Source organism: Phalacrocorax carbo, chromosome Z (assembly GCF_963921805.1).
Source record: "Phalacrocorax carbo chromosome Z, bPhaCar2.1, whole genome shotgun sequence".
Classification (NCBI taxonomy): Eukaryota; Metazoa; Chordata; class Aves; order Suliformes; family Phalacrocoracidae; genus Phalacrocorax; species Phalacrocorax carbo.
In genome coordinates, this window is record NC_087548.1 from 44,484,736 (window position 1) to 44,511,689 (window position 26,954).

At 39.4% G+C, this 26,954-nt stretch overlaps 1 protein-coding gene across 6 annotated transcripts in view; it reads left to right on the plus strand.

The window, feature by feature from the left end:
• The first annotated feature begins 1,522 nt into the window (after positions 1-1,522).
• NAA35 (N-alpha-acetyltransferase 35, NatC auxiliary subunit) overlaps positions 1,523-26,954 on the plus strand; it is a 37,417-nt gene continuing 11,985 nt past the window's right edge. Inside the window, exons 1-20 of one of the 6 annotated variants that reach the window (XM_064438117.1) lie at positions 1,523-1,777; positions 3,219-3,379; positions 4,459-4,492; positions 5,949-6,063; positions 7,175-7,249; positions 8,474-8,641; positions 9,461-9,527; positions 10,170-10,213; positions 11,345-11,395; positions 12,240-12,323; positions 14,091-14,205; positions 14,700-14,878; positions 15,962-16,021; positions 17,184-17,290; positions 17,522-17,588; positions 18,867-18,965; positions 20,288-20,466; positions 22,278-22,414; positions 23,787-23,854; positions 24,097-24,237. In XM_064438117.1, the coding sequence (XP_064294187.1) occupies positions 3,256-3,379; positions 4,459-4,492; positions 5,949-6,063; positions 7,175-7,249; positions 8,474-8,641; positions 9,461-9,527; positions 10,170-10,213; positions 11,345-11,395; positions 12,240-12,323; positions 14,091-14,205; positions 14,700-14,878; positions 15,962-16,021; positions 17,184-17,290; positions 17,522-17,588; positions 18,867-18,965; positions 20,288-20,466; positions 22,278-22,414; positions 23,787-23,854; positions 24,097-24,237 (1,914 nt within the window). In that variant the 5' untranslated portion in view covers positions 1,523-1,777; positions 3,219-3,255. The other 5 variants (XM_064438116.1, XM_064438113.1, XM_064438115.1 and 2 more) reach the window with 5 other exon arrangements.

Below are 26,954 nucleotides of genomic sequence, written 5' to 3' on the forward strand. Positions count from 1 at the left end.
TAATTGACATTTGTGCACACAGTACTTCAAAGTCTGCAGATGCCTTTTTGCTTATGTGGGTCAAAATTCCTTTTACAGGATTTTTTTTTCCTTAAGATGAATAGTCGAGGACAAGTTTGCTCATTTCTCCTCTTAAGCTTCCTTAAAAAATTAATAATGCTTTAGCATGACTTTCTGCAGTGTAAAAATAGACACTCTGTAGCACAGCCTTATACAAAATACACCAGTACCTTCAAAATTAATGTAACATCATTTTGGAAAGACAAAAACAGCAGGCAGTCAACTGACTAGACCCTAAACCGGTGCATGGTTAGCTAAAGATTTCTTAAACGAGCAGCCTATTTAAGTCAAGTATAGGATGACGTGTTCGTACAGTATTATGGGAACAAAGGTACTCCATAATGAGCACTGAAGCAAATTCCTCGTAATTCTTACTTTTGATCTACTGCCACTTCACCAAGAGGGAAATACAACATGTTCCGGACACAACCAAGAATTACGTGGAGGTTGCGTTTCTTTTCTGTTCTGCTCAACACTGAGCAGATCCTGTGGATCCTACACGTACGTGCTTGGCAGGAGGAGTTCACACTGCGTTTTCTCCTCTTGCTTTCCTGCAGGTACAAATGCTCTGTACTGTGAGCACGGTGAATAAGAAGGGTGATGGGTGAAGTTGCAGTTTTCATTTAAAAATCTACTTCCTCATAACGTTGGAGGGAAAATCTACTTAAGCTAGCCTCTATCTGGTTAGTAAAGCAATTTAGCTGCCGTCTTTTACATTGGTGATTTTTGCCAGAAACACTGGAAGCATTTAGTTTGTGCATTTTGAAAACATGAATAAGATCGAATCCACTGTAAATGGCTCTAAAATAGTAGTTCCTTTAGACATGTCAGCTGGTTTCTCCCCGACAAAAGAGATCATCGGCACAACTGAGGAAACTGCAGAGAAACGCCATTACGTGATCTCTAGCTGATGCATTTCATCAAAACGGAGAAGGCAAAAGGAACAAGAGGGAACAGCTGACACAGAAGAAACCCGCCCCCCTCTTCCCCCCCCGCCTCAAATCTGCTTTCAATTCAGCAGCTCATACCCAGCAACCTGCCAGAACGACCCGCAGGGCCGCAGCACCCTACCCGCCCATCCCACCACCCCAGAGCCCCGCAGCCACCGCCACAGCCTCCCCAAGCCCCGAGGCGCACCGGGAAGCGAACGGGCAGCGAAGGGCGCCGGAGGCTGGACCGACCGCGGGCACCGCGTCTGCCCGCGGACGCAGAGCCGGGTTCCGCCAGTAGCCGCCCGCTGACACCGTTCGGGCAGCCCTGGAGACGGGAGGCTCTGCGCCCTCGCTAAGCGGCAGGGCCCCGCCCGCAGCCTCCACCAGGCGCCCCCCGCCTCTCCCACACAAGGAGGGGGACTCAGAGCACCCCCACCGGCACCCAGCCCCACCCAGCCGCCGCTGCAGGGCCCGGGCCCGCTTCCGCCCGCCCCTCCCTCCGTCCCTCAGGCGGCGGTGGGAAGGCACCGGCGCCCCCCTCGCGCGCACAACCGCTCCCAAGCGCTGCCCCCCAGCCGCCTTCACAGCAACCCCCTGCTCGCGCCCCACACTGTGAGGGGCCGCAAGCGCATGCGTAGTGCCGAGCGGCGGCATAAGGGCTCTGTGGACTTGCTGCGCGTGCGTCGGTTTCGCGGGCTAGTGGCGGCGGCGGCAGCAGCAGGCTGAGGCTGAGGCTCAGGCTTGGCGGGCGGGAGGGAGCACACCGGCGGCACAGGACGCGGCGGGTGAGCCTTCCTGCCCCACGGGGGAGCGTACGGGGAATGGGGTGACGGCCAGGCGGAGCCAGCCCTGCGGAGGGGTCGGTCGGTCGGTCGGTCGGTCGGTCAGTCAGTGAGTCAGTCCGTCGGTCGGTCGATCGATCAGTCAGACAGACCTCGGCGGCTGGGCGGAGGAGCCGCCCGGCCTGTGGGCGAGAGGGCGGGCGGCCGCCGGCCGTACCCGTTGCCCGGTGGGAGTTAGCTAGGCTGTCTGCCGGCCCGGTGCCTCAGCAGGGCCCGGTGAGCCATGGAGCGGCCGGAGGCGGGACAGCGCCGGGGTTGGGGACGGGTGAGCTACAGAAAGGGGAGAGCCCGGGGAGATTGTGCGTGTGTATGTGTGTCTGGCTGTGCTGGCGTTAATGTCTGAAGTAACAGTGTGATTTCCATTTATTTTAATTAGTTTCCCACGTATTTCCTCATCCCAGCCCGCTGGGCCTGTCAGCCCCTGCGGTCCCTTGGGAGCTAGTGACAGGCTGGGGGAGGCGAAGGCAGGCTGAGCATCGCCTGGGCGGAGGGGCTCCTGGGCTGGTTTTCAAAGTCGCTTTGCTATCTCCCCCCACCCCCCCACCCCTTTGTTTTTTTTAATTGCTGGTGCCTGGGAGGCCTCGTGTCGCGGGGGTTTTTGCCTCAAGCTTCCGTGGCGGCTTTGGTGAAGCTGTTTAAAGCCCGCCGGGCTTGTAGGTGTCTCTTGTGAGATCTCCGACTAGATAAGGGGAGATTTAGCGTTGCTGATATCGGAAAGGCAGGCGGACTGGCAAAACTTCAAATCCTTCGGGGCTGCCCCGGTTATCCTGAGATTGCGAAAGCACAAAACCAGTTCTAAATAACTAGGTGGTGAAGTTTAAAAATTATATTCCAGTCTGAGGTTGCTTAACGTTGTTGTGGTAGTCTTAATATTACTTTCTGCTGGAGAAGTCAAAGGAAATACGCCTCTTTTCACAAATCGTTTTGGATACGCTTTTTTATGACTAACAGACTTGTGTGGGCAGTTTTACAGTTCCTTCTTTTTAATTCCTTTCACATATCAGTTGGAGGACATGTGTATTTCTAATAGTGTAAAACAAAAAAAGAAAGTGTGATATCTACATCTGTTGTAAGAGAGGATTTGTTGACATTGTTTCCAGTTTTATTTCCAATTTGACAGTACAGACTTTATTATGGCTCTGTACTCCTAAAGTTTTGGTGTCCGTAGGGTTTGAGGTGTCATAGCCCACAAGCTAGTTGTGGAGAAATGGTGAATAAGAACACATTTTTTTAAAAAGAACTTTTATTAATATTTTTTGGGGGGCTGGTTTTGTGTAATGGTAGCTGTTTAAATGAAATCGGGTTAGTCACCCCTTTTAACCTGGTTCTTGAAACGAAAAAAAATTACTCCCATGAAGCACTTTTCTCTAACTTGTGCATGAAGTGCAGTGTCTCTGATACAGATTTAAAGGTGCGATACCATGGTTATGAAAGCTTCGGTAGAGGATGATGATTCAGGATGGGAACTTGGTATGCCTGACAAGATGGAAAAGAGTAATACAAGCTGGATAGATATAACACAGGATTTTGAAGAAGCTTGTAGAGGTGAGTTGTACTGCTTGTGTTCTGAGAAAACTTGGAATCCTCTGGAGGGGTAAGCATAGTTCTTTGAGGTGTTCTAAGCAGTAGCGTGACCCAAGTTCAAGCTCCAGGTGAATGGACTATATTGATCCTATGTCTCCCTGTGTTTAACTTACTATGAGATTGGAAATAACAAAAGAACCTCTCCTTGCTTCTTCTGCCAAATCACATAATACCTTGTTGAAGTAATGGTTTTTCATCTTATACATTTTTGCACCTGTGTTTTTCTTTGCAAAGATTTGGTTTTATATTTTTTCTGCCAAATAGAAACCTCATTCATCCATGCGGAATCAACACTCTGTTTTTTCCTGTGTATTTTTTGACCTACAGGGTCCAATGATTTATTCATTTAACTGGTCAGTGTATCGTTTTTCATCTTTGAAACAAGGTGAGCTTCTGAGGACATGCAATGCATCCCAGTTACAGGAAAGCAGTTGCTTGCATTTAAACAGTGCCTTTTTTGTTATTAGATATTAGTGCTAGTTTACTGTGATAGTGACCTTAGTTTTTTCAACTGATTGGATGATATAATTAGGGAAAAATAAATACAAAACTGCAACTTACCACACAGTATAGTATGTAATGACACACACAATTTCCTTATGCTATCAAATAATTCCTGTATACTAGTGATACACTGTGTACCCATCAGATACATCTAAAGGCTTCATTAAAAATAATGAGGAAAAGCAAGCCTTTCAGTAAACTCCCCTGGCAAAACTTAGGCATCTGCATAAAGGAGCACAGAAAACTTTTGTTCTGTGTTCCAGGCTATTCAGATACTACTATTTGGTAATTCTAAACCCCCCTCAACTATTGGTATAACAGAAGGATAAGGGAAGACTGAACAATTTTTTTAGCCTTTCAGTCTTGAAAGTGCTTTTTAAGTAAAACCAAATGAAGGTGGAGTAGAAATGTCTGTTCTGCTTCCCACCCCTTGTTCTCTTGTAGCATGAGACAGCTTGGTGAGTGACAAAACTGTCCTGGAAAAGTTGTTCTAGAAGGATGATTGTAATTGTTTATCCTGTTCTATTCCTTTGTAGAACTGAAGTTAGGAGAACTACTTCATGATAAGCTGTAAGTATGCCTGTGGGATAGTTCTTTAGATAGGATTAGTGAAAATATGTTACTGCATGATTTGCTTGTTAGTAAGCATTATCGATTATGCTTTTTTAAACTTTTACTTGAAATAAATAGTTGAAGTATTCAGAGTATCATTCATCCTCAGCAGTATGAGTATGCGCCCATATGAGGGTTGAACATTTTTCATGGCGCTAGTATAACATTACATTTTCAGTTAATGCAGTTTAGAAGTTTATAGCAAGTCTTACCGGTGGTGTTGACGCTACTCAACCTGCTGAACTATTCTATACGGTCATGCTTTTATAAAAAGTACTAGAGAGACTTCAAGGTTTTAAATTTGGTCGGCTCAAATGTTATTAACAAGTTTAGGACGAACAATCCATGTCCTTTAACATAACTAACTCTTAAATGACATGTCAAAACAGAAATGGAGAGCTCTACAGATTAAGAAAAAATATATTTTAAAAAAACCCATGTGCTAGAATCTTGCTGAACTCATGAATGACATGAGATTAAAGTATTTTAAAGATAAAAGTAGCCACATAAGTCTGTTCACAAGTCTGCATGAAGGAAAAAAATGCTTAAGACTATTAGCTCAGAAAACAGAAGCACACTATTAAATGCAAACCTGCTTAAAAGTGTGAGCAAGGATGTCACCACGTAGTTACTCAGTAGAATGAAAGCACATTTCTGACGTATAACTCAAAATTCATAAGAACACTTCAGAGCAGATATGCTTCCCAGAATTAGAATGTGCCACACACAATAACCTTTTCTATATAATAAAGGCTTATGCACCAGTTCCAACAGATATCGTACGTACCAAAGGTGAGGCACTCTATACCCCTTGTCCTGTAGGCCAGTGTGGTTCGTTTGGTGTGGTTCTCCTGCAAGCTTTTATGCCTGGACTATAAGAGATCCATTGTCACATGCTTGGGGTTTTTTTGTATTGTTTTTTTTAACATGCCTATTTCAAACAAAGTTGGTTTATTCAATGTATATTATTGGCAGTCTGTGTCATGTATGTTGTCGTTTGTGAGGGACATATCTTGGGTTTTTGGAAAACAAAAAAATCATCTTGTAATAGGCTCGTGAGCTGAACATGATCGTTAAAAAGATGCTACATCATTATGAGGTGTGTAGAAACAAGAATGTATAGATTACGTAGTGATCTATTTGGCTCAGGAGCGTTCTTCAGCTTTAAAAAAAGGCTAAGAGTTTTCTTTTAGGCATCTGTTTTCTTTCTGGCTTGTTGAGAGATCCTCAGATTCCTGAAAACCATGGTCTGTATAAAGATCAGTAGTAATGTTCATATACCTTACCTAATTGTCCGTAGTCAAAATACAGCATACTCTGTTTGTCATCATGTGTTCTTTTACATTGGTTTGTGAAGACTGTTTTGTATAAAATGATTAGATTCAGAACATTTTTTTTTAATTGGTGTTTTTAGTTTTGGTCTTTTTGAAGCCATGTCTGCCATTGAAATGATGGATCCCAAGATGGATGCTGGTATGATTGGAAACCAAGTTAATAGAAAGGTTCTTAACTTTGAGCAAGCTATTAAGGTTTGTGGGACTTTCCTAGTTTTGCCTGCATTGTCTGTAAAAGTATGATATAGTTTTCTCAAATTGCGGTTAAGCACAATTCAGCATAATTAATGTTTTCAATCTTTATCTTAAATTCACTTTTTTATTTTGGATAGTTAAGTAAGAATGGGCTTGTGATGTTCACCTTTTTTGTTACCTACATTCTGACGATGATGCTAACTCTTCCAGTGAAAAGTACTGTGAAATTGTTGGGTGTTGATACCTTAAATAAATAAATTTCAGAAATGTTTTTTTTGCAAGTGACAGTGCTTCCCCAAAATGTGTCTTTTATGTGAAGATGTATTGGATAGTCTGTCTTTAAGCTGCATGGAAACCAGCTTCCATACGGAAGAGGGATGTTAACACTTCATAAGATGATCAGTTTGTTAGCATTGAACAGAAGCTGGCTAATTTAATGACATTGACAATAATGATTGACTTCTGATGTGTGGTGAAGATAAATTGGTGGAGGGGGCTTGAAAGACTTTCTGTTATTTTGGAAAAAATAATGCACTCAGAGGAACAAGTATTTTTTTTTTTTACCATGGACCTTATTTTGAATGGGCTAAGAGAATGCTGTGTAAAATAGTGGCTAAGTCATGTAGAATATGTGCAGAATTGCATACATTGGGCAAATAAAATGGAAGAAGTAGCATTGCTGCCGCCTTGGTCCTGACCTTGAAGGCAGTAAAACTCTGTAGAAGTATCCGCAGTGTAAAAAGCAGTCTTCAAAGAATGGGTCCTGTGTATTATTCCTTGTTCAATCATTGTTATGATTACACACATTATTTTGTGATTTAAGTCTTGACAATTAACTGGTTTTAAACTTTAATTGGCTACTCGTAAGTCAGAAATTTTATTTTAGCTTTCTGTTTGAACAACTATGTATGGTCAATGTTCAACACGATGGGAAGGCAAAGGTTTTCAGAATTTGAGGCATGTCATGAAGCTGATCAGTAAAGCCAGTGGTATACAAATATTCTGAAGTCAAAACCAAATTGTAATTAGCTATTTGGTTCTACAAATAGTAAGTTGTATTTTGCCTATAGGCTTCCATAGTCTTTAGTTTTTTCTTTCTTTGTTTTCTAAGGATGGCACCATTAAAATAAAGGATCTTACTTCACCTGAGCTGGTAGGAATAATGGATACATGTTTTTGTTGTTTGGTAAGCATTTCCTTGCTCTTTATGTTAGATGTTTTTGCTTTCAGAATATAATCCTTTAATCCAGTTTAGAAAAAGAAAAAACAGTAGAACTGAAGAAAAAAATTGACCAAGCAGAAGATACATACGTAGTATTTTAATTTCCATTTAGATATTTGCATTGGCTGTTATATGAGGCATAACTTTGATTTTTGGATTTTTTAATTATAAGAAACCCTTATGGAAGAGAACTGGTAGCACTTTGAATATGTAAAAAGGTTTTATAATTTGTGCTTTTTAAATGTATGGTGTCTGACTGCTTGATGTATATTAGTGTTTGACTGTGTTGGAAAGTGAGTGTGCAGTCACCTACTACAGCACTCTTGCTCATTTCTGTGCAGCCAATATTGACTGATCTTACAGGGCATTTTGAAGAAAGAAAATACTTAAATACATTTAGAAGGGAAATCAGTGAGTTATCAGTTATTTGTTAATTGTGATTTTTTTTTTCCCCGATGTCTTAATTTCCTCAGTAAATGATACAAATTATTTTCAGATGCTGTTTGAAATGGCATCAGTAAAACTACTTTGGTTTTTAAAATGACATTTCAAATTAGTGTGGTCCACAAAGACATGTAAAGGTCGCTGTATATTTGATATGGTGTAACATAATTCATCTTCCTCTGCTCCCCTCCCCTCTCCAATACTGACTTTTTTGAGAAGGGACAGTGGTCATATCAGAAATCTGATCCTACTGTGTTTTATGTTATTTCAAGTTAGAAATAATGTTTTAAATTACTGAAGCTTTCCCTGTATGCATGAAGTAGTAGAGAGTGGTTAATGAGAAGAAGCTATAAACTGTAGAAGAGAACATGCAGAATATTGCTGAGTTGTTTCATAGCCACTTGGAGTCTTCATCTTGTATTTATATAGAGGAAGCTTATAAATCTGTTCTCTTAATGTCGTGTCTAAGTAACAGATCAGAGATGAGCCTTCCGGAAGCGGTTTATCCAATGCCAGAATTTGATAGTGGTTAGGGTTTAGTAACAGACTGCCTGCCACAGCCAGCAGATGGACAAAGGTTAAAGGCTGAGACACCTTCTCTTGCCTTTTTTGCTAGATGGAAGGTTGCCATGATAGGGACTTCCTTAGTGACTCACCGAAGCACAGTAAGATGGAAGAAGAATGGAGATTAAAAAATAAGGCCTTGGCTGTCACAAGTGAAAAATTTAATTTTCTTTTCCCTAGATAACATGGTTAGAGGGACATTCCTTGGCACAGACAGTATTCACTTGCCTTTATATTCATAATCCTGACTTCATAGAAGATCCTGCTATGAAGGCTTTTGCTCTAGGGATCCTAAAAATCTGTGATATTGCCAGAGAAAAGGTTAACAAAGCAGCTGTGTTTGAGGAGGTATGTATTTCAGTATCTCCAATGGTTAAATATGTAACATCATATGTAGACTCTGTAATGTAAATGAAACAGTATGTTAGAGAAATTTATTACTGCTTGATTTGAGGATACTGTAGGAGCAGCAGTTCATCCTCCTAAAAGTATTACACTTGATCTCTTTAAAATGCTGTTTTCTTCAGTGGAAGTGTTGCATGCTCTTTTCTGTATTTTGTTTGAGCATTGGAGTCACATAAATATTTTACTCAAATAGCAATGCAAGGCTTGTGTCTAACCATCTTAAATCAGTTTTACTTGTGGTTTTCTTCCTGTTTAATTTTTTTCGTATTATAGATAACCATTATTGTCTTTTGTCTGAAATGTCCATCTAGCAATATAATGAGTCTGGTTTTCTGTGCTCAGAGCAGTTTTTGTTTCCTCTGAGCTTGGACACTTCAGTTCTTACTGACTATATCTAAAATTGATTAAATAGTGCTTTACATCTGTAGTTCTGGTAGCATTGTGATAGGGTGGCACATGATGAAAATTATGAAGGGCCTACTGGTAGTAGGGATTTACGTGGAAAATAATTACCCCAAGGTGGATTTGTGCTGGAAAGTTCACCCAAACCATGGGTCTATTCAGTTGTTCAGAATAAAACCGGACCTTAATATTTGGTGTAGTTAAACAAAAATGCCCCAAACCAAAAACCCAACAAAACACAACAAGAAAACAAACAAAGCCCAAAACAAACAAAAAGGAAACCCCAAACCCAAATTTGAAAATATAACTACTGTTGTTTATATTTCACTACATATTGTTTCTTTGATTTTTATTTTTTAGGAAGATTTTCAGTCAATGACTTACGGATTTAAAATGGCCAACAGTGTGACAGATCTTAGAGTTACAGGTACAGTTTGTACTTTCTTTGTTTCTGTCCATCAGTCTCTCTCTCTTTTGAGCATGTTGGTGATTGTCAGCCAAACCTAATGAATTGGTAGGAATCTCAGACATTGTTTTATTAATATTGTGAAAACCAGTGGTTTGGTAAAAAGAGAGGTCAAATTGGTCTTGCTTGAAGAAAAGGTTCAGCTGTTTTTTGTTAAATGGTTGAGAAACAGAAGACATGCTTTTAGATGTGCTAGCCAAGTGGCTAGGCATGAGATTATCCAGGTCTGAGATAGACATAAACCACTGGAAGGTGCACTGCTTGAATTCTGCTCTCTGCCTTGCAGTTTGTTGTGATATAAATAGATTGCTTTTGAGGAAAAAGCAATCTAGTAGTTCTAAAGCTGTGAATATGTATGTTAGGTACATACATAAGTATGTATGTTAGCCTTTTGATGTGCTATTTTTGATACATACATGAGCATTCATTGATTTGAGAAAAATCTGTAAACACTTCATCTTTGGATTAGTCAGTCTGTACTCTGATTTATCTGTTGTTGCAAGACATCCCCACCATCCCTCACAATATTGGTTTTTGTCTAATCTTTATCTAATTGGTATGTAAAGCACTTCAAAACTTTATTTCCCCACAAAACTTTTCCAGGTATGCTAAAAGACGTAGAAGATGACATGCAAAGACGAGTGAAGGTATTTTTGTCGTGTTTGACTTGTAAATTATCCTGCAAGTGTACTTCACATAGGTTTGGGGGAGGGAGTCGGATTATGAAGGATGCGGCGGGTTTATATAATTAAATGGTAGGGGTTGGTTTTGTTTGTTTTTCTTTCAAGAACTTCCATAATGGTTTGTGTGAGACTCTTGTGGTTCAGCCCCAGTCAGCAACTGAACACATCCCACCCTGTGGGATGGGGGAGAGACTCGTAAGAGTAGAAGCAAGAAAACTTGTGGGTTGAGATAAGAACAGTTTAATTATTAATGACGCCTGGAAAAAAAGGAAAAAAACCCCACAAGCAATGTTACCGCTCACCACCTGCTGAGGGACGCTTCTGGTCCCTGAGCCGTGATCACTGCCTGTCCCCAGACAGCTCCCCATAGTTAATATACTGGGCATGATGTCAGATGATATGGAATATCCCTTTGGCCAACTTGGATCCACACTCTTAGCTGTGTCCCCTCCCCTCCCGGCTTCTTGTGCACCCAGCAGAGCATGGGAGGCTAAAAAAACCCTTGACTAGTATAAGCACTACCTAACACACTGATGTTTTAGTTGTTGCTATCAACATTATTTTCATACTAAGTCCAAAGCACAGCACTACGCCAGCTGCAGTGAGGAAAATTAACTCTGTCCCAGCTAAAACCATGTCAGAGATGGTGGTAGTTTGTTTTCTAGCTAAAGATGGTGAAGTCTTCAGGCTTTTCTAAACTCTTTAATAGTTTCTTCACTAGTAATAGGTGGAATCGTGATATAGAAAATAACTCTGGGCTGGGACACAGAAAGTATGTATTTAAGTTCTGGCTCTTAACACATAGATACTGTGTGATGTTAAAGATGATGCTTTAACTTCCTTTACCACAGTTTATAATGTAAAATGTTCATACAATTTCCTTGCCTATTTGCAGGGTGGACTGAGATAGGACTCATTAGTATAGGAGAGTCTTGGATAATTGAAGTACCCAGATTTTATTTTAAGAGGTTTTGAACTTGAGAACTCATTTTTAGGGTTATAGCAGGCGGATAATGTGGAGAGGGTAAAGGGATTTTATTGGTAGCTTCCCTCTGCAATTTTTAATGAGTTATTTGAAATTCCTTTACCTTCTAGAGCACTCGAAGTCGACAAGGAGAAGAGAGAGATCCAGAAGTTGAACTTGAAGTAATGAATTGTTTACTTGGGGGTGGGGGTGGAATTTCATGGATTAATACAGCATTACTTTAATTAGTAGTTTTCAGCTTGTGAGAAATGTGTGTTGCAAATGTTGCTGCTACTGTCATATCTGAGCTTCTCTAAACATGGCCCCGAGCAAACCTCAGGCTGATGGGTAGGCTTTTATGCTGTGAAGGGCTAGAGCTCTGGATCGATCCCAGTGGCAGAATAGCGATCCTGCTGCAGTGCTGCCATTTATGCACCTACCTCTCAAGAAGAAGCTATTAGCAAAGTAGGTGGTTGTATCTATCCTGTATCTTCTTCCCTCAGTTCCTTCCCAGCAGCTTTTACTGCTGCTGGCAGCCTCACTGTCAAGAGAGAAAGTGGAAAGAGTAGATGAAAGCAGTGTTATCTTCTTCCAGAAAAAGTGGTAATTGATGTAGTTGATGTTGTTGATTTAGAAGGATGTGGGTTTCTTTTCCCAGTAATGTTTTCTTCAGAAATCACTTCTAACACAGATATTCAGCAAAAATGAGGAAAATTAGTTTAATAATTTGTGGTTCTTCACTTAAGCTGAGATTTGAATGGCATTTGCATAGGAGATTGCTATACAGTGAGTGGTTGTGCTTTACCCAAAGTATCTTAGTATTTTTTGTGTTAGTGCTTTTCTGACAGCAGTAGAGATTTCTGCATATTTTATAACTTTTTTCAGAATCATACTAGATACCATAGTTTTAAGACTGGAGAGCAGATGTCAGTAAATCTATAAAAATTTTTTTAATAACTTCCAGGATTTCGTGTGTATTGCTTAGTATTGCAGTATTTTTTTATTACAGCATTTTTTTTATTACAGCATCAACAGTGTTTAGCTGTGTTCAGCAGAGTCAAGTTTACCCGGGTACTACTGACTGTTCTAATAGCATTTACCAAGAAAGAGGTAGGTTCATTTCACGTTTTCATCTTTGCATTGTGATCCTGTGAAATACCAATGTTTTTCGTTCTCTGAGGTCAAGAAATTCTTCTGTAGATTCTGTAGATTTGAATTGATGGTTGCTGCAGGTGAGGGGTTGGAAAAGGCCTTACAGTGGCAACCATTCAGTTTTTGTTCATTTTTAAAGAAAACAGAGGGAATGCTAGTAGCTGACATTATTATGGCTTGGCAGAGAGACAGAATATTCATTCTAGAACACTTCAAGAAAAATATGGGGTTTGGATTACTCTTTCCACACACATGAACAAAACTCTTCTTTATCAAGTTCAGTCCCCTTCTGTGGAGTTACCTGACATTGGGCAGTGTTTTGTCCATCTGTAGAGAACTGTTAGCTTTTCTTTCCATGTGGTATTGAATCTGTATCTAGACTTTGGTCTGAAAAGATTCATGTAACAGCTTTCCGTGCAATTTACCATCTTTTTTGAATATAAGATTTCTGAACTGTTGATGGGGGAAGGAACTGCATGTTTTAGGGTGAAGGGGTAGAATCAAGTGTCACAAAGACAAAGCTTTTAGTTTGAAGTGCTTTTTCTTTATACAAGGATAAATATCTGTCTATTGCTTATTGTTATTTCCACTTTCATAAATAATCAAGTTTCTTGCTTAAGTGGCATAGAGTCTCATATATTTTGCTGTTGGAGCAGTTTAAAAGACCTTTATTAAATTGGAAGTCAGTTGGAACTATCATCAATAGACATCACTGTTGAGGAAAACGTGCCTGAGTGGTTGAGCACAATTGCGTTCTGAGTATAGCTGTTCCTTGTACCAGAAATCAAGCTGTGACATAGAAGTGATCTACAGTGATGTACAATCAAAATCTGTCTGTTAACTGCTATGAGTTAATGATCTGTGTAAAATCAGATGATCTTAGTGTTGCTAAAGTCTGGTTACTTAAAGTATAAGTTACATCGACTACTTCAATTTGAATTAGATCTGCTTAGGAGTGTATTTTAGTAAATCTGTGGGTGCAATAATATGTGAACGTGTATTATGCAGAGCTACTGATCTTGTTCAGCTTCTATTAGATCTTCAGAGGGTTTTCAACTTTTTTTTTTTCCTGAAAGAAGTCAAGTTTCAATTTGACTTGATATTTCAAATATTTGAAGTTCCATCAGGGACTGTTAGTCCAGTATTTTTAAAACAAGATTTTAGGTTTTACAGAGAGCTATTCTAAATGGTACCTAGCTTGCTAACAGATTTGGATTCGTAGGACATCAGAAAATTCAGCAAGTCAGCAGATCATGGATCAAGATTTCTAATGGATATCTGGTACCTTCAAATGTTATATAGTGATTTCAGTTCAATTGATAGGTTGTGTTTTGTCTATATTATAAAAAATTCTGCATTTTCTAATCACAGATTTTTTTTTCCTCTTTGCAGTTTGGAATTGTGCCTCATTTGGCAGAAAAGTTTTGTAGAGGGTTTCTGGCCTTCCTCCCCCGGTTCTGCAAAATCAAAAGTAGAAGACTTGCATGTAGTTGTAATTATTGTTAAGGCTTATCTTACACTGCAAAAAATATAGTATTAGATGTATGTATAGAAATGTAAAATATTAAGAACACTTTATTGCACAAAAATCTGTTAGGGTTTTTTTAGAACTGGTTGTGTACAAACATTAGAATCCTAATATCATTCTTTCTCCTGATACTAGCATTAGTTCTATAGTCAAAATATGTTGGTTCATAATGTGAATAACTGCTACCTGCCTTTCAGACGAGTGCAGTTGCGGAAGCCCAGAAACTAATGACTCAGGCAGCTGACTTGCTTTCTGCCATCCACAATTCATTGCATCATGGTATCCAGGCACAGAATGATACCACTAAAGGAGGTATGTATCAAATTTTACCATTTTTTCCCCCTTTCTTAAATATGCTGTCTTAATATCTATGTATTTTTAAAAATCACTATTTTGAACTAATAGTACTCATTTATACAAACTGTTAGAGATTTGCATTGTTTGATCTTAATTTTATTTCATTTAATGATTGTTGTCCTGAAAGCAATACTGTCACTTCAAAGCCAAAGCTAATGTGGACTTTTGATCAAGTGCATTACATTATTGAATCAATGTATAAGCCATTTTAAAATAGGGAACACCACCTCACTGTCTGTACAGGTATATGCTGAGGTGTTGAGTGTTGGGCTTTTAAAATAGTAATCGTCTCAGTTGGGTAGTTAGTGTCTCTGGAATTAACTGTCAATTAAACAGTTCATTTTGGGTAATTTAAAGTTTGAAGTGCGTTCTGAAAACACAGCTTATATGCAGCTTCTCCCTCTCTCCTTCCCTCCCAATATCTCTCTCTTTTTCCCTCCCTTCATTAGATCATCCTATTATGATGGGCTTTGAGCCCCTTGTTAATCAGCGATTGCTGCCGCCAACTTTCCCTCGATATGCAAAAATAATTAAAAGGGAAGAAATGGTCAATTATTTTTCCAAACTAATAGACCGAATAAAAACTGTATGTGAAGTAGTCAACTTAACTAATTTGCACTGTATACTGGTAAGCATGAATCTTTTATTATTTATAGCCAAACATAAGATCTTAACATAACTTGCACAAAAGCATTCCATATATACATGGTATTGCTTTCTGGAAAAAAAAACCTGAGCTGTCTATTTAAATCTTCCGGTGTTTCCCATTGTTGTGTACAATTTCAAGACTTGCTGTCTTTTCTGATACTTTTTTGTTGTTGTTGGCAAAGATTTTCCTCTCAAAGCTCCTATTTTTCCCACAGTCTGTTAAATAATTATGCATGTTAGTGGCAGAGCACAAGGAAGTTAATTTCTTTGTAACTCTTTCTTTGGTTGAAGAGCTGCCTCTGCAGTTGCAGAACATAATTCCTTGCTGATTTTTCCAGACTCAGTAAGCAGGTTTCTGTGTATGTGCCTCTAACGCAAGAGAGCACTTAATACATGTTTGTTTAAATGTGTAATTCCCTGATTAGGCGTAAAGTTAAGCATCTGCTTCTGGTCTTTCCTGAATAAGTGATGTTACTCTCAGTTACTGCCTACGTTTGTTAGAAGACACTTAATGCCTGAAATACTTTTTATTGTGCACATGTTCACTGACTGAGAAAAGAGCCACAGTTACATCAGTTTGATGATTGAGCAAAACTCTTTCATATTCCTAGTTACTGTTAAATTAATTAAAGCAGTGTTTGCATGAAGCATCTGGTACCAGTTAAACGTTAGTTTTATTACATACCTGGTTCGGTTGTATTGTGTTCTAAACAGTTTCACAGTGTCTTTTTCCTACACTATGATCCTTCTGATTGTTGCATCTGAAGAGGAAAATTCAGAAACCTTTTTATTCTCTTAAGTAATTGCAGAAGAAAATAGATTTTAGCTTCATAATATTTTCTGTTTTGTTCAAATTATTCTTGATTACTTTCTTAGAAGATTGTGTAAGTGATGCTATGTGTATGTCTGAGGGTGTATATGAAATATAGGTGTATTTACACAATTGTATATACATGTGTTTATATAAAATACAAATGCATGTGCGTGCTTAAAAATGTGTGTACATATATATAAATATTGGCATATTAACCTAAATTGTCTTTTCTTCCCAAATGTATATTAGGATTTTTTCTGTGAGTTTAGTGAGCAATCACCATGTGTTCTTTCAAGATCCCTGTTACAGGTAAGTCCTAATCGGTGTCTTTGAATAAAATACTTCTGCATTTATTACAAATAGGGATTCATCTGCTTGTTTAAAATTTTAAATTATTTGCATATCACCTAATATGCAAGTGGTAAAAAATTTTCTGGAGATACTTAAGTATTAGGTGTATGGAGGCTTATATTCTGATCTAATTTTTTAAAACGTTTTTACATACTGTCTAGATCATGTTAGTGCATGCTAATTCAAACACAAAGTGTTAACTTTTTCTCTGCCTTAAAGCTGGGCCTGCATGAGCATTTTTATGCTGTTCTCTGTATGCTGTCTCAGTCTGGGGCTGGTGTTTGTATTCATCCTCCCTCTTTGGACTGAATTTCATGTACAGACTCTATTGCTACAACAGTAAAACTGACAGCTAGAGCAGAACAGGCTACTACTTTTCCTCTCACTGCTTCACTTACCTTGAAAGTATATTATATATTCCCTTAATTCAGAGTAAAATATACTTCCTTATAGGAGATTTTGATTTGAATAGGGTGTCCCTGGTTGTCAGAATTTCTTTCCATTTGATCCCAATTAAACCACATATAGAGCCAATGGAATATAATTATGGCACATAAAACACTTTCGTTGTGTGCATGTGTGTCTTCTGACTTTGCACTATGTGTGTTTGTGCAATCCCTGTGGGTGCCTGACAGCGGAGGTTTTTTCCAACTGCTAAACACCATTTTAAAAAAGGGACACAGCACTCATGGAGGAAAGTGGAATGAGCATCAGACAGGACCAGTGAAACCAGTAGCATCCACAGGGGTAGAAGAAAGTCTGCATTAGTCTGAAGATTTACCTTTATATGCCTCCAGGGAAACAACATAACTTATTTTATGTTAATGTTCAGAAATACCTGTCTATTAATTATCTTTAAAGTCCAAGAAATAAAAATCATTTTGCATGCATTGTCTTATGCAAGTAACAGAGCTGTATGTCGTGGGAATATGACAGAAGTGACAGATTTCAACATGCCTCTGAGTCTGTAACCTTGTACGTAGCTGAACCATTTTAATTCTTAAAGCAATCATAAAGTTTCTTATACAGTATAGGTACTGTACGAGCTTTCTATTAATCATTTCTAAAGCATTGCTTTTTACCTTAAAACATGTTTCTAAAAACACATTTTCACTTTCAGACAACTTTTCTGGTAGATAACAAGAAGGTGTTTGGCACTCACCTCATGCAAGACATGGTAAAAGATGCTTTAAGGTCTTTTGTCAGTCCTCCAGTACTTTCTCCAAAGTAAGTGGATCTTGAGTTTACTTGCATATTTTTACAAGTCTGATGAAAAAATACTACTGCTTACAAAAGCAAGGACAGATATACAAAAACATACATATTTTGTACTTATTAGTGCTTATGTATGAAGGATTCAGTTGCTCTTCCTGCACTCATGGTTTTTTTTCAGTTTTGTGCTACATAGACTGGTGACATTTATAAAAATATGTATGTATGTGGATAATTCCCTTTTAGGTGCTGTCTTTATAATAATCACCAGGCGAAGGACTACATTGATTCCTTTGTGACACATTGCGTTCGGGTAAGCATCCATTCCAGTTACAGCATGTGTATGTGTATATGAGCACTTTCAAGATATGCTTTCATTTGAAAATAAGACCAGTTTTTCTTAGACACCTGACATGAAGGCAGAATTGCAGAAGTTGGCCATCTTAAAATGGTAATGCTTTTTAAACAGCCAGTGTAATTATTGCTGTTTATTTTCTGTAGTATGCTTCCAGATTTTTCACTAACATTTCACTCTATTAGAAATCTTCACCTACTGACTCTTTACAGGGTAGTTTCTTGTCACAAAATAAATGCATAGCACTAGTAAAAACAAAATTATTTTTACATTCTCTATAGTTTAATAATAAAAAAAATTGTTTTAAAAGAATCAGTTATTGAATGCAGCACAGTGAAAATCTAAGAAGAACATAAAGTCATTTAGCTTGGAAAAGACCTCGAAGATCATCAAGTCCAACCATTAACCTAATGCTACCAAGTCCGCCACTAAACCATGTCCCTAATGGCCCCATCTACACATCTTTTAAATATCTCCAGGGATGGTGGCTCAACCAGTTCTCTGGGCAGCCAGTTCCAGTATGCTTGCCAACCCTTTCAGTGAAGAAATTTTTCCTAATATCCAGTCTAAACCTCCTGTGACACAACTAGAGGCTGTTTCCTCTTGCCCTATTGCTAGTTACTTGGGAGCAGAGACCGATACCCATCTCACTACAACTACCTTTCAGGTCTCTGCTCAGTCTCCTCTTCTCCAGGCTAAACAACCCCAGTTCCTTCAACCTCTTCTCATAAGACCTGCTCTCCAGACCCTTCCCCAGCTTCATTGCCCTTCTCTGGACATGCTCCAGCACCTCAATGTCCTTCTTGTAGTGAGGGGCCCAAAACTGAACACAATATTCGACGTGCGGCCTCACCAGTGCCTAGTACAGGGGCACGATCACTTCCCTGTTCCTGCTGGCCACACTATTCCTGATACAAGCCAGGATGCTGTTGGCCTTCTTGGCTACCTGAGCACGTGGATTTAGGCATAAGGAATCTCTGTCTTACCCCAACCATTCTGTTCTGATCAGATTCCTGAAGGATGTTCACTCAGTCTCATGTTGACTTGTGTACAGAGAAATGGGCTCTTGCATTACTGCAGAGAGCTTGCTTGCCTGCTGGCTTGCACTTTGTAGGGACCCTTAAGGAACCCACGTCCTCATATAGATGTATAAAACAGATGCCTAAATAGACATCATAGTACTCCTGTAGTTTCAAAGTGTGTTGAAAATTTGAACCTATGCTTTGTTTCTTTCAGCCATTTTGTAGTCTGATTCAAATCCATGGACACAATAGAGCTCGTCAGAGAGATAAACTGGGTCACATTCTTGAGGAATTTGCCACCCTCCAGGATGAGGTAATGTCCAAGGCAGCAGGCCAGCAAACTTTTCTTTCTAGGTACATTTCTACCAGACTGGGAGCATGTGGTATTAGGTTCTAGACGGATGAAGCAACTCCTCTGTCCTAAAATCTCTAGGATGAGGATTCCTAAAATACAGCCCGGGAAATCTGTGGTATGCATCCAAAGACTTCTTTAGATCTGTTGAACAAAAAGATACTGCATTTGTTTAAAGATTAACTTCACCCAATAGGTAGACTTCAGGGAAGCCTGCAATGATATCTGTGATTTAATGGTAATTCCACCACTTGTACTCTCTGTCCTGCTTGTAACTGTCAGTCTGCAAGATGTAACTACAGAGAGGAGCTATGTTTACAAGATACTTTTGACAATTCAATCTTACAGCTATGTAAGATGTAAGTTGCAAAATTTTGTAACAGTTTTAAAAAACACATGTTAAAAAAAAAACAAACCTCTTAAATATGTGCCGCAACAGGCTTTAAACATTTCTGAAGAATGGGGAGTGAAAGATGACAGGGAGAGGTACATTTTCACTTGATGAAAATGTATTTCTTTGGCAGTGAGAGGCATGAAATCATAAAATATTTTCCAAGATACACTTATTAAGGAGAACAATTCAGGAACTTGGAGTTGAGGGCAGATTTTTTCAATTCCAGCTCCTTTCAAGATGGTTTGGTTGAGAGTTTGTTGCAGTACTACAGCTAAGACACACTGTTTTGTCACTTTGTGGCAGGTTATATGGATTGATTTGTTCAGGACTACTGATAATATTCCAATTGTGGGAGACTCTTTCCATACAATTACTTTTTAAGACTGAATTGGTCTTATCAATATTTCAGTTTCTCTGGTGGGCCACAGTGTGTTGCTTGCATGTTGAGCGTATAAATTTAGCTTTTCAGTACAGCTAGGTTGTTTTTTTTTTAAAAAAAGAGTAATTACTGCCAATATAGCAAAATGAATACCAGCTTGTAATGGGTTTTGAGTTTCAGTGCTTACATGACTGCTAACAATCTGTAAAATACTTCTTAAAATTTTAAATTGCAAAAACCCTATTGTTATTACTGTATTATTGTATAGATTTTTTTTCTATACAGCAGAATTTACTTGTGTGAATAACTTTCCAGTTTTCTGACAGTTCTAGACTATAGAGATGGCAGTATCCGTAAAAACACATTTCTGTCTTTTAATCTGGAGCATGGCTTTACTGACCCAATCTGTATTCAGATTTTGTTAAGATTTTATTTCTGGCAGAACTTGGACACTGTTTCAGTCAAATATTCTTCCTCCACTGTCTGTTACTTTGCTCTCTTTTTCAATAGGCAGAGAAAGTAGATGCAGCTCTTCATAGTATGTTACTGAAGCAGGAACCACAAAGGCAACATTTGGCTTGCTTGGGCACCTGGGTCCTATATCATAACCTTCGTATTATGATACAGTATCTTCTGAGTGGCTTTGAGTTGGAACTTTACAGTATGCATGAATATTACTACATATATTGGTAAGAGGATCGTTTATTGACAGCTGCTGGAGGAGGGATGCTCCCACAGAGCTTTAATTGCACATGTTTGAAGGAGGGATTTCACCTATGATTTTTTTAATCTCAAGCTTGCTCAACACAGTATTTAGTTTAGATATTCCTAAAATCTCAAGTGGAGGAAAAATAAATCTCTTGGTGTCTTCTCTAGACTTAATAAATAGTGTATTTTTTTATTAGTAATTCTCTCCCTCTAGTTAGCTTTTGGAAACAGTGTCTTCTAATGACAATGAATGAAAAATGTTGATTTTGGCAAACGAGAATGTAGGAGGAAGGCAATTTCCTTTATTCATTTCTGTCTTTATAATACCAAGATCAATAGTCTTATTGATCTCTAGTATTTTTAAAAAGATCTCCAGAGTTTCAAGTTATGACTGTAATTTGAAAGTTGGCTAGGTAAAAATAACATCTTATTCTGTGAGCATATTTGAAGAGACATCTGCCTTTAGTGAAAATAATAGCACTATATGGAGTCAAAATACTTTTTATTTTTCCACTTCCGTTCACATCAAATTATTTTTCATAGTTGATGGCTAGGTCCAAAAGAGAAATTATTTTGAGGGTAAATTTTTTGATTCAACATTAAAAATTTGATGTTGAACTTACCTATGTTGAAGTGCTTCTGTACTTCTGTACTTTTGTTGGGGTTTGGGATTTTTTGGGGTGGGGGGTTTGTGTTTGTTTTGGTTTTTTTCCTCTGTGAAGCTAACAATAAATTCATATTAGGAAGGCTGTAAGCCTTCTTTCTGAGAGATTAGACTTGTTTAAATGACTTGAACTTCAGTGCATCTGATTATGTTTCTGTGCTGTTTCATGAGTGGGTTAAGCCATTAAGTGAGAAAATTAATACTCCGGGTAGTTACGGGAAGATGGCAATATTCTTCAAGTAATACCTCAATAAGTAATAGCAAGTTTTCTGTAAGAGAGTATTCTTTACCAGCCCATATTTCCCCCACCATTTTAATAAAATCATTCTTAATTGGAACTGTCATGTCAACTGCTTTATCTCCTTACTCGAAGTGAAGAACAAAAAAGAGAGGAAATTTCTGGGGGAAAATGTGCAAGTGAAACTCATAATTATTGCTCAGTAATTTTTGTTCTGAATTATGGCTTCTTGTGAAGTGTATTTTCTTCTTCATGTGCTCCAGATCTGTAATTTCTAGTCTTTTTTCCTTATTCACTTTGATTTTAAGTCAGTCTAGATATTTATTGGACCCACTTCTGCTTACTAAGAAATCGCTCTAAAAGATTTATCTTAAAACTTAAAGAAGTACATGTGACTGTCTTGTTCCTGTAGGCTTGGCCCTTTTATTTAATAATTCATAGCTTTGTAATGCTTGAAAGAAATCAGCAGTAACCTTGTTCGTCAAAACAGTAATTCCTAACAAAAGTAGAAAAGGTATTAACATAGTATCCTTTTTTTAAAAAAACCCGCTTCATTTGCGGGGGAAAGGAAGAATTAGAGAAAAATTTGATCTTACATGGGTTTTGAAATAATAAGCAGCTTAGACTTCACTTAGTAAACATATAAGAAGCTTGCATACCTTGGGCTGTCTATGGTTGAATCTGTACAGAGTCTTTTTTAAAAAGAATCCAGAACAGGACACAGACTAATTTGTTGATTTCAGCCAGCAAAACAAAGTTTTAACTGCCCTAGAAGCTGTGCTTTGCTATCAGTTCTTTGAGTGAATGACTTGACGTTCAGTGAGGATGTGTGCATTATGAATATGTTTTGCACTGTAGTATGTAACAGCTACACACCATTTTCACTGTAGGTATCTATCCGAGTTCCTCTATGCCTGGTTGATGTCAACACTGAGCCGCGCTGACAGCTCTCAGATGGCAGAGGAGAGAATAATGGAGGAACAACAGAAAGGCCGTAGTAGTAAGAAAACAAAGAAAAAGAAGAAAGGTATCTAGGTGTAGAGTGTAACTCAGACTTCTTTTTCCCCTTCATGCAGCCGTGTAGAATTAAAATTCAAAATTTAGAGTCAACACTGATGTGGGTAGGAAAAATGTCCTGAAGCTTATGAAGGCTGAATGTAAAAAATTTTAACTGAAAAAGTCAGTTGCTTTGTAAGAATTTCCCATTTATCTTATTTACTGACTCTATATAGGTCTTTCAGTAAAAACCCAAACTCATTTATATTCACAGCATCACCAACTGTGTTATGTTGGACCCTGTAAGATGTAATTAACAGGTCCAGAGCAATTATCTTTGAAAAATACCACCTTTCTACAGTTTCTAATTCCTGCACTTTTTGTGACTGTAGCTAGATTAAAAGACTAAACTTTCAGTGCATTTCTGTAATTTCTCTTTGGCTTTAGAAGGTGTTTGAGCATGTTTCTTAATTCTACAGTGGTGGGTTGCCCCATTTCAATTCAGTGGTAGTACTATAGTGCAAAAGCCCCTTTAGAAATCCATGCTTTCTCTGGTGTATAACCATGAGAGAAAATTTCCCTCCCTATATCACAGCAGTCAGGCTCTGGTCAGAGCTGTAATCCTGCTACGAAAAAGCCATCCAAACCCAGTGCCTAAATAGCGTTTGATATAGATTTGCCATGCCTAAGTGGCTGTTAACTCCAACATACCACAATCTTATCATTAACATTGCAAATAAATACCACGCAGTGGCTCACTTTTGTTCTTTGCTATTGTTTCTTTTTTGTGTGTTTATCCTTGTGGTCTTTTCAAGGAAAACAAGCAATTAGATATGAACAGCTTGAGGTCATATCAACTAAATTCCCTTGTCTCTGTAAATTCAGAACATTACTACTGTATTTTATACTTTTTTAAAAAGGTGGTAAATATGGTGCAGTTTGGCACGAGTTAAACACAGGAAGCTAAAGGGGAGCTTAAAGGAATATTATCAGGATAAAAGTCTTTCTTAGTAGGATAAAAATGCTTTAACCTTTTAAAGTTTAAAAAATATCCATGAACTAAGCAAATAGGCCTCTCAGCTGTAAGCTTTAAATTCTAGACTATTGTTTAGTGTTGTATAGTGACATGCTAATACCATTGACTGTTTGGACCAGCTTATTTCAGTGAAGACAGTATGGTGTTCATGTGACCGTTAAGTTTGGCTGGAGATATTTTGTGTAATCAGGAGACGGTGAGCAGAAATGTGTGTCCATGTGTCTTATGCTTCAGTTTTCTTTCATTATTTAAAAATATAATTAAGATAATTATATCTTTCTGAAAAACTGAAAGAACTGTTTTGATGTGAGATTAATATGTGTACTTATGTTGAATAAAGAAAAATATTTTTATGTGAAATTCGCAGTTCGCCCTCTCAGCAGAGAGATCACCATGAGTCAAGCATACCAAAATATGTGCGCTGGGATGTACAAGGTAATTTATTTGTGCTTGTGGAGCAATGGCTTTAATTTTTTTGTAATGGGAATCAAGCATATAATGCATGCTTTTTTGTTTGTTTTTAGCGAGACTGGAAATTAAGGTTAGGTTTATAATGTGATATGGTAAATTCTCTACTATTCTTCTGTCCTTCCAGTTATAGCTAAATTATTACTTGCTCACAGCAGAATATGACATAAAGACAACACTTTTCACTATATTTATCCTTTCCTTTTTAGACAATGATTGCATTCGACATGGATGGTAAAGTGAGAAAACCTAAGTTTGAACTCGATAGTGAACAAGTTCGATACGAGCACAGGTTTGCTCCGTTCAACAGTGTTATCACACCACCCCCAGTGCACTACTTGCAGTTTAAAGTGAGTAATCTTAAAGCATGGTACCATTCAGGTGTTTATAAAAGTGATTTGCTCACCTGCTTTAGATGTTGTCATTGTGAAAAGAGCCTTTAATATCTCAAAGTTCATATTGAAGGATAAGTAAAAATGGCAAGGAGTTCTAGTTTTAGTTCTATGCAAGGAAAATATTGCTTTGAATTTTTACTAAGATTAGACTCTTGGACACTTAAAAATTGGTCTGGTGTGGCAGTCTGAGTTTGAAAGTCTCTTGACAGGCTTTCTGGCTGTGGCTTGTATAGCAGCATGCATTTACTACTGCAGCAAGCAAACAGGAAAACGAAACAAAAGTAATATTGAGTGTAAAATCACAGAAGCATTGGTTGGAAGAGAGCAGTGGAGGCTTGTCTTAGAATCATAGAATCATTATGGTTGGAAAAGACCTCTAGCATTACCAAGTCCAACCATCAACCCAGCGCTACCATGTCTCCTAAACCATGCCCTGAACTGCCACATCTACACCTTTTCTGAACACCTCCAGGGATGGTGACTCCACCACCTCTCTGGGCAGCCTGTTCCAATGCCTGACCACTCCTTCAGTGAAGAAATTTTTCCTGATATCCAATCTAAACCCTGCCAATGCAGCTTGAAGCCATTTCCTCTCTTTCTATCCCTAGTAACTTGGGAGAAGAGACCAACACCCACCTGACCACAACCTCCTTTCAGGTAGTTGCAGTGAGCGATAAGGCCTCCTCTTCTCCAGATTAAACAACCCCAGTTCCCTCAGCTGTCCCTTTTAAGACCTGCTCTTCAGACCCTTCACCAGCTTTGTTGCCCTTCTTGGCCACCCTGGCACACTGCTGGCTCCTGTTCTGCCAGCTGTCAACCAACACCCCCAGGTCCTCTTTCACCAGGCAGCTTTCCAGCCACTCTTCCCCAAGCCTGTAGCATTGCATGCGGTGGTTGCGCCCCAAGTGCAGGACCTGGCACTTAGCCTTGTTGAATCTCATACAATTGGCTCTGGCCAAACGATCCAGCCTATCTAGGTCCCTCTGTAAGGCCTTCCTGCCCTCCAGCGGATCAACACTCCCACCCAACTTGGTGTCATCTACAAACTTACTGAGGGTGCACTCAATCCCCTCATCCAGATAATTGGTAAAGATACTAAACAAGACTGGCCGCAAAACTGAGCCCTGAGGAACACCCCTTGTGACCAGCTGCCAACTGCTTTTATCTCCGTTCACCACCACTCTCTGGGCTTGGCCATCGAGCCAGGTTTTTGCCCAGAGAAGAGTACACCTGCCCAAGCCATGAGCTGCCAGCTTCTCTAGGAGGATGCTGTGGGAGACAGTGTCAAAGGCTTTGCTAAAGTTGAGGTATACAACATGCACAGCCTTTCCTTCATCCATTAGGCAGGTCACGTGGTCACAGAAGGAGATGAGGTTGGTCAGGCAGGACCTGCCTTTCATGATGCCATGCTGGCTGGGCCTGATCCCCTGGTTGTCCTGCACTTACCTAGTGAGCTCACTCAAAATGTGTCACTCTATAATCTTCCCCAGTACTGAGGTCAGGCTGACAGGCCTGTAGTTCCCCAGATCTTCCTTCCAGCCCTTCCTGTAGATGGGTGTCACATTGGCAAGCTTCCAGTCATCTGGGACCTCCCCTGTCAACCAGGACTGCTGATAAATGATGGAGAGTGGCCTGGTGAGCTCCTCTGCCAGCTCCCTCAGTACTCTTGGGTGGATCCCAGCCGGCCCCATAGACTGGTGAGTGTCCAGGTGGCTCAGCAGGTCCTCCTGCTTTCTCCTGGATTATGGGGGGCTTATTCCACTCCCCATCCCTACCTTCTAGCTCAATGGGCTGAATACCTCGGGGAAAACTGGTCTGATGGTTAAAGACTGAGGCAAAGAAGGCATTTAGTACCTCAGCCTTTTCCTCATCCTCGGTGGCGATGTTTCCCTCCATGTCCAATAGAGGATGGAGTTTCTCTGTGGTTCTCTTTTTGTTGTTAATGTGTTTGTAAAAACATTTTTTGTTATCCCTTACAACAGTAGCCAGACTGAGTTCTATCTGGGCTTTTGCTCATCTAATTTTCTCTCTGCAAGACCTAACAAGGTCTCTGTACTCTTCTTGAGTTGCCTGCCCCTTCCTCCAAGAACTGTGTACTCTCTTTTTTACCTGAGTGCCAGCAAAAGCTCTCTGTTCAGCCAGGCCCATCGTCTTTCCTGCCGGTTGGTCTTGCAGCACTTGTGGACAGCCTGCCCCTGCGCCTGCAAGACTTCCTCCCTGAAGTCTTGAGTCTTGTCCTGTCTCTTCCCTGAAGTAGCGTTACAGGTCGCATCGGCTGTTTCTTTGTCTACCCAGGTCTGCAATAATCAAAGGATGGAGGTTTTGCAACCTCTTTGATTAACCTGGCCCTGTTAGTTTTTCTGGTCCATTTACTCTTTGGATAACCTGATTGAGAGTTTTTTCTTAATGTGCAGTCTGAATTACCCAAGCCACAGTTTGTGGCCTTTCCTCCCAGGTTATAGTGTCTGCCGTTAACAAGGAGTGTTTGTCTTACCACAACTTTAACTCCCTTTCAAGTAGTTGTAGGCTGCTATTAAGATTACCCATTGACATCTTCCTTGTCTAACTGAAAGTCCAGGTCAATTGACCTCTCCTTGTGGGTTGTGTGCTCTAGGCCTCCAGCCACCTGCCCGTATCAGCATCTTTCTTGAACTGAGTAGGTCCAACACCGG